At 38.7% G+C, this 15,575-nt stretch overlaps 1 protein-coding gene across 4 annotated transcripts in view; it reads left to right on the top strand.

The window, feature by feature from the left end:
• ARHGAP18 (Rho GTPase activating protein 18) overlaps nucleotides 1-15,575 on the top strand; it is a 91,918-nt gene that overhangs the window by 47,366 nt on the left and 28,977 nt on the right. For 3 of the 4 annotated variants that reach the window (XM_030267890.4, XM_030267889.4, XM_072926880.1), the window contains exons 2-4: nucleotides 6,004-6,203; nucleotides 8,501-8,736; nucleotides 11,446-11,518. In XM_030267890.4, coding sequence (XP_030123750.4) covers nucleotides 6,004-6,203; nucleotides 8,501-8,736; nucleotides 11,446-11,518 — 509 coding nt within the window. Of the gene's footprint in view, nucleotides 1-6,003; nucleotides 6,204-6,553; nucleotides 6,616-8,500; nucleotides 8,737-11,445; nucleotides 11,519-15,575 lie in introns of those variants that run through there. The other variant, XM_012572648.5, reaches the window with a different exon arrangement.

Here is a 15,575-nt window from a genome sequence, read left to right as displayed (position 1 = left end):
ATTGCCTGTACAAGAATTCCAACAGCAGTGGTTAATGGCTAGGACTTAAACACTCTTAAGGCCAAACATTGTATTTTCAGTGTACAGTTTAAGGATACGTAATAGTTCAGTTTGACAAATAATTGCATCGCTTGATGTTGTGGTTTAACCCCAGCCAGCAATCAAGCACCACTCAGTCACTCCCTTACCAACAGGACTGGGGAGAGAATTGGAAGCGTAAAAGCTAGAAAACTCATGGGTTTGAGATAGACACAGTTTAATGGGGAAAGCAAAAGCTGTGCACCCAAGCAAAGAATAACAAGGCATTAATTCCCTGCTTCCCATGGGCAGGCAGGTGTTCAGCCATCTCCAGGAGAGCAGAGCCCCATCACCTGCAATGGTTACTTGGGAAGACAAACTCCAAACTCCGTTGAAAGGTTATATTCCGATTCAAAATTAGTGGTTAGCACTACAAAAATGACAAAGATTATATTTTTACTCATCACTCACTGTTTTAGAACACAACATAGTCTTTCATTCTCAAGTGAGAAAAATGGTATTATGGACAAAATTAGCTTTCTGCAAAGAGAATTTATCTGAAATGCCAGTGGAAGTGCACCTTACAAACTGATTAATCTCTAGCTGTTGCAGTTTAGACATGACAAATGTCAATTATGAGCTGCTAAAAAGGCAGTGGAACAGACGGGAAATTCAGTTTTCACAGGGAAGAAGATAAGGAATACAGACAGCTGCACTTTTATAAAATGTTTCTTGAGGAAATCAAAATCAGGGTGACAGAAATGGAAAAAAAAAGGACAATTTTACTATGCCATAAATAAATGATTAATGTAAAGAGTCATATTTTCTTAAAGGCTGAGAAAGGACACAGTTGGTTACAAAAGGAAATTCTGTGAAAAAAAACATTTGATGAAAGATAGGCTGGAAACAAATCCCCATAGACCGATGTCTACAGAGCAGGTATTTGTTTATTACAGAGCTGGTGGTGAGGGGGATATCTCGTTTTAACTCACCCACCCTTGTCAAGTGCCGTGGTGTATTTATACACTAAGTATTGCTTAGTATCACTGTGTCACTACAGCATCATCACATATGTGTCAGAACTAATTTACATAATATGATCTCACAGTTATGAGATCATTCTTTTGCACTGCGCTTGCATCTCCCCAGTTTGGGGTCATCAGGGGTCTTTGATGAAGGCTTCCAAGGTATTGCATCTGAACTTTTCAGCTTTGTCTTTGGAGCATGCCCAGTTACGGTGTTCCTTGGTCTGTCTAGACTTAACTGGCCTAAATTCTTTGTTTTGTGGCTAATTGGCTTTGCACTTGCCAAGTGTTCATTAGCACTATACTTACCTATCTCTAAAACTATCCACCTGGTGAGTTTTTTCTTCCTTTTTTGTCTATTTGGCATTAAGAAACTAGTTAACCATATACTAGCCATTACATTGTATAAAAAGTTATTTATATCAGGTTATATAGGTATCAGGTTATATAGATATCTAAAAAGTCATGATTTAGGGTATATTGATATTAGGTTATATAGATATATTAGGTTATATTGATATCTTATAACTCAAGCTATATAAGCACCTTATAACTTTGGTCTAAGTTATATAGGCATCAATTTGCACACAGTTCTTCTGCTTTAAGTACTTGCCACAACATGAAGCACATCAGTACTTAGTAAAGTAACCCAAATCTGTTTTTTTCCCTTGTAAATGTAATGAATGGTGTTCATTACAGGAATTGTTTTTAATGGCTTCCTTCTGGAAGACCTAAAGTGCTTCGTCTTGCATCCTTGATGTTTCCAATAAAAAAAAAGTATCTCTGGTGCTGGGACAAGAATATTAAATCTGGTAAAACACTGCAATAACTATATTTAAGAATGAGTTTTATGCCTGGGGGCTCTGTTTTGTACTGAGATAAGCAGGCAAAAATCTCATCGGCTGCAAAGGTCAATGTCTGAGTATCAGAGGTCAGAACTGACTGTGCCATCTGGAAATGAGAGAATTGCACTGCTCCCTGTAAAGCTATTTAAAGAGTGAACTATTTTACAAGTGGAAATAGAATGTTAATAAGATTTTAATGGAGTTTGAGTGTGTTGTTAGTTGAGACCTCAATAAAAATATGAGTTTTCTGGGGATGATGAAACTGCTGGTGAGTAAGCTTGCAATTTAGTAATCTGAAATGCCAGAAAATTGCTTCAAGTGATTGTGTGTTAGCAGTACCTTACATTTTCTAGGAGAAAAAAAGAGATCTCCTTTAAGATCCTTGTGAAAAGCAGCTGTATTTTTCAAATTTTAAGTACATAAACTGGACACCTGAAAGCAACAATGTAGTGAAGAAATAACCTATTTCCTGCAACTGCAGTAATAGCTTTTTTTTTTTTTTCATGAGCCATATTTATTTCTTACTGATAGTTTTTTGTAAATCAGTTTTCTACAAGATTTCAAAGTTTGTAACATGGGGCATTTGAAATACTTCTAAAATAATTTTTAATGAGTCTATAAATGTGGCATTAAGTATATTTAAAAAGATGTCTCAGATTCCTTATATTATTACTAAGACTGATTACTTTTCCCCTTCTCTCTGTTCTTCTTGGTCTTAACGTTTCCACCTCTGCATTGCTATTGTGCAATATACAACAAATGCTTACTGAGGATAAGTTTGGAGAAGGGTTGAATTTTTTTGAAGGTCACAGCAGAAAACCCATATTCTTGTTCTTGTCAACAGATATTTAAAAATAAAAATATTAATTGGCAACCTTATTTCCCATATGCTATGAAATTAAATTTTTTTTTCTCTTTTCATCTACACCAAGCCTGTCATATGAAGACTGTCATCATTATCTTCAAAAGGTCCTGTTTGTGCCTTTTTGTACCCAGGGGAAGGTTCATAGGAGAGACAGAGATGAAGATGCCTGAAGCCATTGCTGTGCAGATTATGCACCAAATACTGCTTCACCAATATCTTTCTCTGGTGCAGTATGCAAGGCAAGAAACTCTAAACCAAGTGAAGTTAAAAAAGGATCTGATCCAACTCTGTCAGCTGGAGCTTTAGCAGTTGTTCTCTTTGAACCTGATCTCTCTCGTCCTAACCACAGAAATGTAACTGGCTATGAACAAATGTAGATGGCTTTGAAAAGGTTTGTGGTCTAAACAGGTACTGGGTATAGGGAGTTGATTGAGTCTGATGAGGTAAGACAAGGAATCAGTGAGTGGAGTGGGAGTGGTGTAGCACTTGATTCTTGAGGAGCTCAAGCATTGCTGGAGCTGGGGTTGAGCTGGGCAGCTGAGAATGGGCCTAGAGCAACACAGATATTGAAGGAGAGATTCCAAGTTCACAGCAGAGTGGTGAGGTTTTTGTATTAATATTTCTCATCAGGATCCCATGGTCATTGATGTTGAACTGTCTCAGAAGGCTTTCACAAGAAGGCATGGCAGTATTGCCTGCTCAAAATTAGAAGTTGCTGTATTGGTTTGTTGGTGAGAGGTGGAAAGGTCAGGCCAGGAAGAGCCTTGCAAGAAAAGCTACTTATATTTGGTGGAGCAAAGCAGCCCTGTGACCAGAGCCTGAAGGGCAGGATGCTGTCTGAGAGTTAATGGAGTGTTTGTGATGTACAGCAAATGTTCATAGGACCCTGAAAATGGCCTTGAGTGCTCTGTGCTGAGTGTTAGCTCTGCATTTCAGGACACAGGCTTCTCTTCTCAGAGACAGAATTTAGTCTGGAGAAGGTAACAAGCCTGGCTTTTATGGAAGGATTGGAGTAGCTCTGCCCTGTCAGTGTGGCACAGAGCCACAGCATGTTGGAGCCTATCTCACCTCAGCCTGCCAGAGCTCCTCAAAGTGCATGCTTGTAATGTATTCGTCTGTTAGTTTTTTTTTCATGGTGTGTGGTGGTGGTTAAATTTCAGCTGAGGTGGATCAGTAAGAGCAGGTTGTTCCAAAGGTAAAAGGCCACCCAAGAGCTGCTGAGCAGCTCCACAGGGTTAAACTGAGTGATGATAAGCTGAAATTTGAGTTCCTTCAGGCAGCAGTTTAAGTGTCCAGAGTGTATTTTTGAGAGAGACCCAGTCTGCTCTGAGCACCTCCAGCTGAAGGAGGAGTGAAGGCTGGTCAGGGGCTGGGATGTCTGTACTGCTTTGACCATGCTCAGCACCCCAGCTGCCTGATGGGGACACTTACTGCCACTCCATGAACAACTTTCTGCAGTGATAAGTGTTGAGTTTGCAAGCAGCACAGGTCACACATGGGACACGCCTGTGAGAAGTTTAGGAACTGAGGTAGCTACACAGAGAAGTTGTATTTACTGGGTAATGTGCACTACAAGCATGATGGTGTTATTGCCATTGATGCAAAATCTGATCAGTCCTTAATGTTTTTGGATTTTTTTTTCCCCTGAGCTTTCAAGTAAGGGCAGGTTAAGCAGTGGTGTTGAGGTGCACATTAGCTTGGCGATTAATTGTCATTTATTAACTTACACTTGGATCAGAGAGACAGGGTGTGTAGAAACTCAAGAGTCCTTCCATAAGGCTCTTTACTTTTAAAGGCAAAGTCCATATGGTTAGTATTTCTTATCAAAAAATCAAGCATGTCTGGTGTGAAAGGATTTGTGACTTGGACACACGAGGAACTTATCTTCAGAGAGAAAGGCATAGCTGTTTTACCTAGAGGCAGCTGACAAGCGTCAGTTGTCCTGAGAAAAAATGTAAGGACAAGAGACTTTCATTTTAGTACTATATAAATTTGCCAAGTCAGCTAGATAGGAAGGTAGGATTTAATTTACCATGTTTACATTGTGATAAATCCACAATGCTTGGTCTTTGATATGTTTTTTTTTCTTCAAGAACGAGTGGTATTTATTACTTAACCCCAAACTGTGTCTTCTTTTTTTAGAATGTGGAGACAGATTCAGACATACAGTACTTTGAAGCTCTTCCTGAAATACAAAGAAATTGATATTTCTTAATACAATATTGTTACAGCAGTAGTTTAGAAAAAGATTATGGAAAATCATCAATGTCCAATCTTACCTCTACAAAAAGTAGGGATAACTCTGAAGTTAAATCAGCTACTACTCATGTAATCAACTGATAATCTGAATCAGTTTGTAGCTTTTGATTTAGTATATTTAACTGTAAGGGTGACCTATAACTTCAATGACATCATTAAAACCTGTGTCCTTTTTAAGCTGAATTCTTTACTAGGTCAGTGGTCATTTTTGCCAGTGACTTAATAGGTCAAAATGACACCTAGAGGTTTCAGCTTGTTGGTTTCTTTTTTGTAGTTGCAGCTATACTTAAGATGAAAGATCCTTTTGGAAGCTTTAGCATTAAATGTTTGGCAAGGTGAACCAAAAACCACTGACATCAAACTATAAAAATGGTAAGCATTCGGTCAAAGAGGCGGCAAGATAGAAACAAATAGTTCCTATGGTCTTTATTAAACATTTGGACTTTCCAGTTTACTTCACAAAGTGTAACTGCAGTAATTCTACTGCAGTTAGAATTACTGCTGGTCAGTAATGACCAGCTGTAATTAAGGTCATAGATACCAGAGTAAATATTAATAAAAAATAAAAGAAGAATAGCAAAGGGAAACAGTAATTGTACTGTCAAGCTGTAAGAATTTACTCAGGCAGAAAGGCACTTTTGAAAAATTCTTTAAGTGATGGTTCTGGGAAGACACGTGCCATGAATTTTGTGGACCTGACTCTTGAGAGTTGAATTGAAGGTATATGTAATGAGGATTACTAGAATTTGGATTCATTTTTTCCTTTTTAAGACTGACTCCTATGCTGTTCCAGATTGGGAGATACCTAGAGCAGAAATATTAAATTAAAAATACATTTCAGATACTAAAAGTAATCTGTAATGTCTTGGTTTGCTTGTTGCCAGGGGTTTGCTTTGATACTTTGACACAATTCATGGTGTCTTCATGCACATTAATGCATTCTGTGTCTTAAGATGTCAACCAAAAATTTCTTTTTGATTTATGTTTATAGCCGTCGGTCTGGACAGTATACAATGAACCATGACCATTCCAAGAAGATCCCTGATGGAGCATCTTTTGACCGCTCAGGATCCCAGGACTCCTTGGATGAACTGTCTATGGATGACTACTGGAAAGAACTTGAAAACATCCAGGAAACCAGAGGAAATAATCACGAGGAACGAGTAGCACTTGTAGTGAAAGAGCCAGATGGTAATGAAATCTGTTCTGTCAATGTTCATCAATTTGCTGATTTAGGGGTTTTTCTTCACATCTTATTTCAAGACATGGCACCTACCTAATGCAGATCAAAAAAGGAAGTCACTTTCCTGAACATCTGCTTTTAAAATTCTGTTGCCTCTGATGCATATCACCAGAGACAGGCAGTGCCCTGAAAGACAGTTTTATCAGAGACAAGTAAAAGTCTGATTTTTCGTTGAATGGTACTTGCAGAATATCACAAAGGTGCCTGTGCTTGCAAATCACAACAACTGAACTCTTTGCAGTTTACTGTTGAACTAACTTACCCTTTCACTCTTTGTGTATGTTGTTCATTATTGTAGCTATTGTGGATAGAAACCTCACGCTTTAGAAGACAAGCCAATGATTAACCGATTTAAGTTTAGTGAGTAACTTTCTATGCTTGTAACTGTTGTGATTGTTCACTTGTACTATTTGTGTTTCTCAGAAGCATGAATTATGGGCCACTCCTTGGGGCATAGTCTTAGAGGCTGGGCAATTTTTTTTCTTTTTTTTTTTTTTTTTTTTTTGTTTTGTTTTTGTGTCCTCTTAGATAAAAGAGGAGTTATGTCCTTAATTTCAGTTTTCGCTCAAAAATTATTTTTTAACAATGCAATAGCTGCCTCTCTCCCATTCTTAGAGACCCACAGTCTCAATAAATTAAAACAGTCAATTTTGCATTATGGAATGGCCTCCACATGAGTGAGAAGAATGTGCTCCATGAGCTTTCTAAGGGATTTGCTCTTCTGCCTCCCTAAGCACTTTGAAAAGTCACTGCTCTGAAGAGCATAACGAGGTCCCTGGAGAAAGCAGCAAGGTTCCCAACACTTGTGACCGGCAAACTGGGGGGTTTTCTGATGGAGTCATGCGGCTTTGTCCAGAGCAGCAGAGCCCATCGTTCTGCAGTACACAAACCTCTTCTCTTACTGCAGCTCATTGGTGCGGCTGTGCCTTTAGGCTCTGCACCCCCAGCCCCACCATTTCCACTGGGTTTATATGTAGCCTTCTTCCCCCTGGTTACCGCGGCTGACTCTGGCGTGAAGCCCGAGTGAGTCAGCACAGCTGAGTTATCAGCTCCAGCACGCGTTGCTGTGCCCCACACCTTGCCTAATGTGCAGCGCCTCTCTTGGGCACAAGGACTCCTGAACGTGTGGGATGCTGCAGCTGGCTGATGGACCTGCCTGTATTCAGCCAAGCAAAGGCAAGGCAGGGGAGAGAGAGAGCTTGCTCACAGCTGCTCTGGGGCATGGGTGTAGCCCTTCTTTCCAGCCCTGATAACAAAACCTGAGAGTTTTGTCAGAGGCTCAGGATGTGGCTGCACAGCCATAGCAAAATTCATGCTTAAATTTTGGTGGTTGTTTTCTGGATGCTGTTAATATTAAGGTGCCCACTTAGGTGTGCTCTAGGCACAGTGGTAAAATGAAATCCAAAAAAAAGAAAAAAGCAGAAGTGAAGTTGACATGCCAGCTTTTGAGTATTTTTAGGTATCTGATAAATGGAAATATTGCTCAAACATTTGAGAGAATTGTTGGTATTCAGCACAACCTCAACTGCTACAGACAGAACTTAGTGTTTATAGAAAATATCATTAGGGTGATACAGATTTCAGAAGCAGAAGTTTTGCCATTGGTGACAATATTTAACAGCTTTCTCTTCTTTCATATGCAGTGATCTGTCAATAAAGGATACCTTATCAGCTCTAAGACTAAAGCAAAAATTGTTTTGTGGCCTGTCAGCAGGCTGGAGACCATGTCATAAGAATTGAAAAAATAGCATTAAGGTGACTCATGTAGGCTGATTTGTCCTTCGTTAAATTGAGCTAGTGGAAGGTTGTAGAATTAATGTATCAAGAAAAGTGGGCAGAACCATGTCAGTAAGAAAGCTAAAAAAGAGTGAGTATTGAACTAAAAATCAGTGGAGCAGCACTGATCTGGCTTTCAGGCTTCCCCGTACACATTTTTATTCAGATACATTTATAAAATGGTATATGATTTTAATAGAAGTGCTGTAGGTTATTATAAGGATTTCCACATAGCAATCTGTATTGGATTAACTACTTTAAAAGCTTTGATATCATATAGCAAACCTTTTGAGACTCCTTAGAAACAATAGCTTTTTTCCAAGTCATGACAGTGTAAGTAATTCTTAATTGTGTATCCCCTTGGTACTTCTCTGTGACTTATATTAACTGTGCCATGTCATTAAAATCCAATGTGCTTGGCAGTACTAGAAAGTCAATGTTTCTGCTTTTTTCTCTTCAAATTGCTCAGAGGGAGAACTAGAAGAAGAATGGCTGAAGGAGGCAGGTTTATCGAATCTGTTTGGAGAGAGCTCTGGCGACTCGCTGGAAAGCATGGTGTTTTTATCCACCCTGACCCGAACCCAGAAAGCGGCGGTGGAAAAGCGAGTAGAGACTGTCACACAAACCATGAGGAAAAGAAACAAACAGCACCAGATTCCTGATGTCAGAGATATCTTCAGGCTACAAAATGACGCAAAGGGAAAAGTGAGTTCATGTTGGTTGTTTTGTTTGATTCTGGCAGAGAGAAGAGAGGGACACGTACAGATGGGGGAAGAGCAGAGTGGCACATGAAAGGGATATTTCCAAAAGATTTGTGCTCAAGTTCACTGATTTCCAAGGGAATTTTTCACTGAATTTTCAGGGATGGTGTTTGTCCAGATTCAACATCACATTAAGCAATTTTAGTATTTCTAAAGAAGTATATTGGCCTCATCTTACTTAAAGGTCATGAATAAAACAACTGCTCATTTTAATTAGAATTATTTTTCACATGGATGTGAAACTCATCACAACAATCACCCAAAGTGCTACCACAAGCCTACCTTTGAATGGTTACCTCTTACTTACTGGTGCTTTTGATTGTTTGTTTATAAAAAAAGGGGGAAATGGGGCATTAGCGTAACCTTCTTGGTTTTGGCTAGGTTTTTATGCCTATCAGCTTGGAGTGTAAACCCCTACTAACTCCCAGGGCCCTATGTGTGTGTTAAACTGTGTATGGGAAGTTACTCCAACAGGCCCCGAAGGGTCCCAGTTTCCCGTCATGGGATATTGAAGACAATTCCTTTCCCATATACAGGAAAGGGGAAGGAGGGAAATGGAGACTCTGATTAGAATTCCTTTTCCATGGAGAGGGATGTGTGTCTTCTCTGCTCCCTCAGAGCACTGAGATCTTCAGCCATAAGAATGAGACCTTATGGCATGACTGGGTTATCTGACCTCATTTCTGTCCCTTTTTCTCACTGCTGACACTGCCTTTAAGTGCAGTGGTTGTGGTGATGGAAAGCACGGTGAGTTTTGATGTGATTTAATTTCCTCCTTCCCTCAACAGGTTCCTCTCCTTCAGCAACTCCTTCTAAACTCAGTTGAAGTGTAGTGGGGGAAGTGGTGTGCTCTGGAGGCACAACTTCCCTTTCACTGTTCTGCTTTGCCTGTGGTTGCAAAAGAGATATTAACTCCATAAAGGCTCCCTGGGATCTGATTTGTAATTGACTCTATCTAAAAATTATAAGATCTAATAGCAGAGCAATTTAGGTAAAATATCATGTAGCTTAAAGCAGTATAATTTCTCTTTTTTTTTCATTTCAGTAAAGCACAAGAAATATTCATGTTCCTATATAAGTAAGGACTACAGTAAGCTACATACTGTAATGTTTGAAAATCCTACGTCACAGTGTTCAATAGATTTTTCTTCTCTTAAGCTACATGTTTTGATACTGAAGACACTATTGAGAAGACAAATTATTTTAGGTATTTAGATGTATAAAACAAATGGTTGTTTATTAAATATGAAAATATTGCGGGGGGAAAAATCCTTCTAAACTTGTCTCCTTGACAGAAACAAAGTAATGCAAGTATAGGTCCTTAAACTTGTACTTCATTCCTTTCTCCAAAGCAAGATAGTTGTTCAGAAATCATTGCTTCTGGTTATTCACCAAATTTGTCACCAAAAGGCTGTGGGAAGTAGCTTCCACTACCTCCCTAGGTAACTTGTCTCACTGCTTTGTTACTCACCCATCATTAGAAAGCTTTTTATATAACAAAAGAGGACTGAAGCCACCTGCAGCGGTATGAAGTCATTCCAGTTTAATAATAGCCTCTTAAAATCCTGTAGTCTCCCTTCATCTGGAGGAAAGCAGGAGGAAAGGTGAAACAATAGTGTTGATGTTTTGCATCAACACAACAATTGTGTTAATGTTTCTCCTGAATTTCCTGCCATATTCCCAAAGATCAGCTAGGCTTTTGGTACCTTGACAGCTTCCCATTCTGCTTCTGCTGCTTTGTGAAACAGAGAATTTTCTCAGCAATCATGGTAACTTCTCTGATTTAAAAAAAAAAAAAAAAAAAAAAAAAAAAAAAAAGAGGTGAAAATACAGATTGTGCCAGTTGGATAAATCTTTAAAACTTGCATTTGTCTTCTCAGTAAGAATGGAGTTATAAAGTGATTAAGTAAAATACAAGTAGAAACACAGTGTGCTAAATATTCATTGTTAATTTGTGTTGCAAAAAAGTAAAAATTGTATGTGTGTAAAAATGTATATGAGTCTACATATACCCATTTATATGGACATAGATTTTCTACATGTTCTGAAATATTTTGTCCATAGTTGGTGTCATCCAATTCACAAAATGTCACATCTTGAGACTGGGTAGGGCAGTGTTACAGAAAGGAGAGGATGGTTCTAATTCTTTCCCATTCTTCATCTCTTCAAAGTGTCCTGATTTTGTTGTTGGAAATCTAAGCTGTAAGTACAGATAATGTCAGGCTGCCCTGCAAAAGGAGTGGGATTGCTCTCTAGGGGAGGCAGCCATGTAAGCTTTTTCAAGAGAAAGGAACTTGGTCTAAGTCAGTCAAAACATCTCCTCCAGATTCCCATTCCATATCCTTTCTAATGCAAACTGCAGCTTCAGGTCAGACTGTGTTTTCTTATTCTTGGCACTGTGGAAAATAAAGTCATTCACCCACGTAGCCTTCTAGGAAGAAGAGGAATTGACTAATTACTTCTTCTTTTAATTATCTAGGTTTCAGATCCCCTTAGACTTTGGCAAGGGGTTTTCTGTTGAAACACAGAGATGTACTTTTGCATACCCCTGAATTGCAGGAATGTGTATTTTAATCCCACACAGAGTCAAAAGAGTTTCTACAACCATGCATTAGATTTTTATAGGCATGCATATTTATTGTTCCTTTCTTAGGTCTGTGATGGAAGTGAACCTTCAACTGTGAGAACAAGTGAAAACAAAAATGAAACACATGATGGAACAAAAGGTAATGTCAAATTACTCTCTATTTTATTTGTTTTTCTTTTGGTTTGTAGGTGTTCAACTACACAGGATAGTACATGGGTCCATATTTTAAATAACTTTTCAGCAAAATTAAATTATAATGAGAAACCTGTTCTGGACTGAATTGTTGGTGTGTAAAATTTTAAGTGTGCCTGTAGGTCGTATCCTTTGAGCCACCTGAGAAACCCTGTTTATTATCAGGGATCAACTTATAATCAAGCTGTCTGAGAGAAGTCTTCTCTTGTAGCTTATGTTCAGATTTTTTCTGATGCTTAATTTATCGCTTTTCGTCTGTCTCTACTGTACAGTATGGGAAATGAAGGTCTATGCATAAACTCATCAGTACATACAAAAGAATAAAACCACATGGGCTGTAAGCAATAAATAAAAAAAGAGAACTGGCTGGACTCAAGCATCAAAAAAATTGTGAGAACTGGCTATATACCTGTAGCTTAAAGGATTAAAGAAAAAAAGGTTGTTTACCTTTTCAAGGAAAATGGAAATGTGTGCCTAGGTTGTGTTCAGTGGCATGTTCTCACAAAAGAGAGGTGCAGTATCCATGGAAGACCCTTTCCTCTCAGTATCAGGATAGTGCATCACAGAAGTCCTCAGCTGACAGTTTGTGTTTTGAGAGTATGACTTCCAATGAAAGACTTTGACAGAGCTTTCTGCTCTTCTTCAGGTCCAATAGTAAAAGGATAACTGTCCTGCCATGTTGGGTTTCTTCAAAGTAAGGGTTGCACTGTATCTGTTGTATCACCCTACCTACCCCTGTAGAGATCAGATTATTTAAGTTTTAAGATACAGCTATTTAAGTTTTAAGATGCTGCACTGTTGTTCTGCTTTGTTTATATATTGGGGTTTTTACTTCTTCTGGAGGACTGGATAGCACATAGATGTTACACTGAACCCTATACCCACACTAAGCAGGCAGGTCAAGTTACCTATTCCAAGTTAGTTAGCTGTAATAAAGCCACCAATAAAGTTCTGCTTCAGTTCTAGAACACCGACCAGTAGTATTTTGGAAAAATTGTTACTTCATAATTAGACTTGGAAGACAGCAATGGACAATACAGAATATGCATGGCAGTTGAAGTGGGAGACATGACTATAAACCAGCCCTCAATAACACTGAATCTATGTGTTTCCAGAAGTGTGTGTTTCCCTCCCGCCCTCTCAGCAAACCTCACTCCAATCAGAACAGTAAAAAAATTGGGAGGACTGCCAGACTGCTGGTTCAGCACAAGGGAAGGAAGAGATGCCTGGTGCTTGTGTCAATAAACTTCACTGTAGGATTCAGAGCTGGAAAATTACCAAGCAATTATTACAGAGTTTTTATCACATCTGCTTCTTTCTTTCCCTGTGGCCCTGATGAACTCTTCACAAATGGGAAGTTCTGAAACGCAAATCCCATATGCTAGCTCTCCTCAGCACAGATGGTGATGTGGATGGCAAATGCAGCCTGCTCACATCCTGATACACTCCTGCTCTAGTCAACGTGCTACAATGGGCTCTGCTCCCGAGATTGGAGCAGGAAGAAAAACTCAGTTCCATCTGCAGTCAAACCATGCAAGCTTGGTGGTGTTAAAAGCATGCATCTGGTCCAATGCTGTGCTATGATCTTTCCTCCAGAATAAGTACATTAGTGTTAAACAAACAGTGAATGAATTTAAGGCAAAAAGTAAACAGTGCCTGATATTTCAGAGGTACTAAATATTTATGAAATCCAAATCCAAGGGCATTATTTTAAAATGGAAACCCTGTTTGACAGAGAAGTAGTCCCAGTTTTACCTGAAAAAATATGAACATCGTCTTAGACATTAAAGACAAAAAGCCTAAATTGAGACATCTTAAAATTTTTATGGTAAAAATCTCTTTTTGGCCATACTCCAAAGGTGATAACTGTTCCTAATGGGATATTTGAATGCTGCATTCCCAAGTGATTCTGCCAGACTGAAGTTGTTAGTAGTTTGCCTTTAGAGCATGCCTGGGCTGTGTGAAGCCGTTCCCATTTCTCCTTTCTAACCAGTCCAACACACCTTTTTTCTTGACTAAATAATATATGCAAACTCACAGAATAATAAGTGCCTTTGTTTCATGTAGGTATGGAGTGTGTCTACAGGAAACAAAAAGAAAATTCGGAGTAATTTATTAAGCTCTCAAAAGGTATTATCGTTTTAACAATCCATGACACTCACTAAAGGCCTGCAAAGCTAGGAATATGTTCAATAGACACAAAAGAAAAGAAGTCATTTTCTTTGGAATCCTGGGAAAAGAGTAAATAACTGTGTTGGTTAAGACAGCTCAAGAAATAAAATGGAAATAAAACATATGAAAAGCTAAACACTTATTAGCTTAAGTAGGGGAATAGCAAAAGTCAGTTTACTATGACTGCAGTTGTTTTTATGAACTTAGGATTTGTTACAGGGGAAGAATAACAGATAAAACCTCTGTATAAGAGCAGATTCAAAACATAACAATCTAGAGAATGGATGAACAAATTGTGCATACTGTGTGTAATACAAGGGTAAAGAGCAGTAATGTTTGCTTCTTGATAAGGAGAAAAACTGTAATCTGGTGTTTTTTAATTAAAGAGTTTGGCTTTGCTTTTCATCATACATGATAAATGAGGATCCTATAGCCAAAGTAATGCTGTCAGTGAAATGATTACAAGGTTTTTTATTTTCAATTTATAACCATATATGAACTAGCATTTTAGAGAAATGCTTTGTCAGTCAAAGAAAAAATCATTCTACCTTTCCAGTCATAAATTAAGATCTGTCAGCTTAGCTCCGTTGGTGTATACTCAAGATTCCCTTGCAAAACTGGGATGTAGCACAGTTGATACTTGCAATGTTTCTTTGTTTTATTCCTGAAGAATTCCCATCATTTTATGTAATCTTTAAATAGCTCTGTGAACTATGGGAAGGGTACAGAATTAATGTAAAATATGGTTTCCACATCCTCATCGACAATATTTGCATTTTTCTGTAGCACATTTGCATTCTCTCATTAAATATAGCATGTGGTTGACAGGTTGGCAGAACACCAAGGCTGCTTCCTCTTACAGCTTCTTACTAGTTCAGGAGTGTACAACAATGGCAGCAAGGCTATACAACCAAGACAAGACTCCCCAGAACAGCAACACTTCTAGATCTTTAAAATGTGCAGAGCATTACTGAGACATCTGCTTTACATGACACCTTCGTATGACCAGAGGACTGAAACAGGAGCTACTGCTTTTTGTTTGTTAACATCAGATCTCTCCTAGGCTGGTGGGAAGTATGTAGGTCAGGTATAGGCCACATTAGCATGACAAAAGTTTTGGGGGGACAGGAAACTCTTTTCATTCAGTATGGATGCATTGAAGAGTTTAACATGATATATACAGATATACACTCCGGGATGCCAAGGATCAGAGTCAGGGATGAATTTGACCTTGGATGTGTTTGCTTCCTGAGGACTTGGATATCTCTTTACCAAAAGGAGCAGCTCTTGTTTCAAGATCAGCTTAATCTTTAGCGTATGCCCTAGGCATTTTGAGGTTTGTGGAAAGTGAGCAGAAGCCACTCTGGAAAAAACAAGTGATGAGTAACACACAACTGACAGAACATGAAAATGTTCTGTTCTACTTCTCACAGCATTGCTTGGTTGTAAATAGAGTCAAAGCATTAACTCAAATCCACCTTCTCTCCCTGAAAGTGTCTCAGCTTAGGTAAGTACTTTGATGTGGGAATGGTGTAAAGCACGGTGCCTTACCAGAAAGTGGCTGTGGTGGCTTCAGCCATTTGCCTGTCAGGTCCCCTGAGTTTTGCCCTGGCTGACTGAGGTTATTTTCAGGACTTGATTTAAATACTGTCAGAGAATAGTTTTGTGTTTTTAAATAAGATGTAGATATAACTTAGAAAAATTGTCGAGTTGCTGTAATTATTTTCTTAACTTCCTGCTTCATATGTTGTTTGGATTGTGTGCTTGCAGCTCAGTTCTATTACAGACCACTGATACCATCACTTCCTTGGCTCCTCTTAATCAGCCTATCT

This window comes from Taeniopygia guttata, chromosome 3 (assembly GCF_048771995.1).
Source record: "Taeniopygia guttata chromosome 3, bTaeGut7.mat, whole genome shotgun sequence".
NCBI classification, from domain to species: domain Eukaryota; kingdom Metazoa; phylum Chordata; class Aves; order Passeriformes; family Estrildidae; genus Taeniopygia; species Taeniopygia guttata.
Note: the sequence above shows the minus strand (reverse complement) of the source record. Positions and strands in the feature narration are given on the sequence as shown.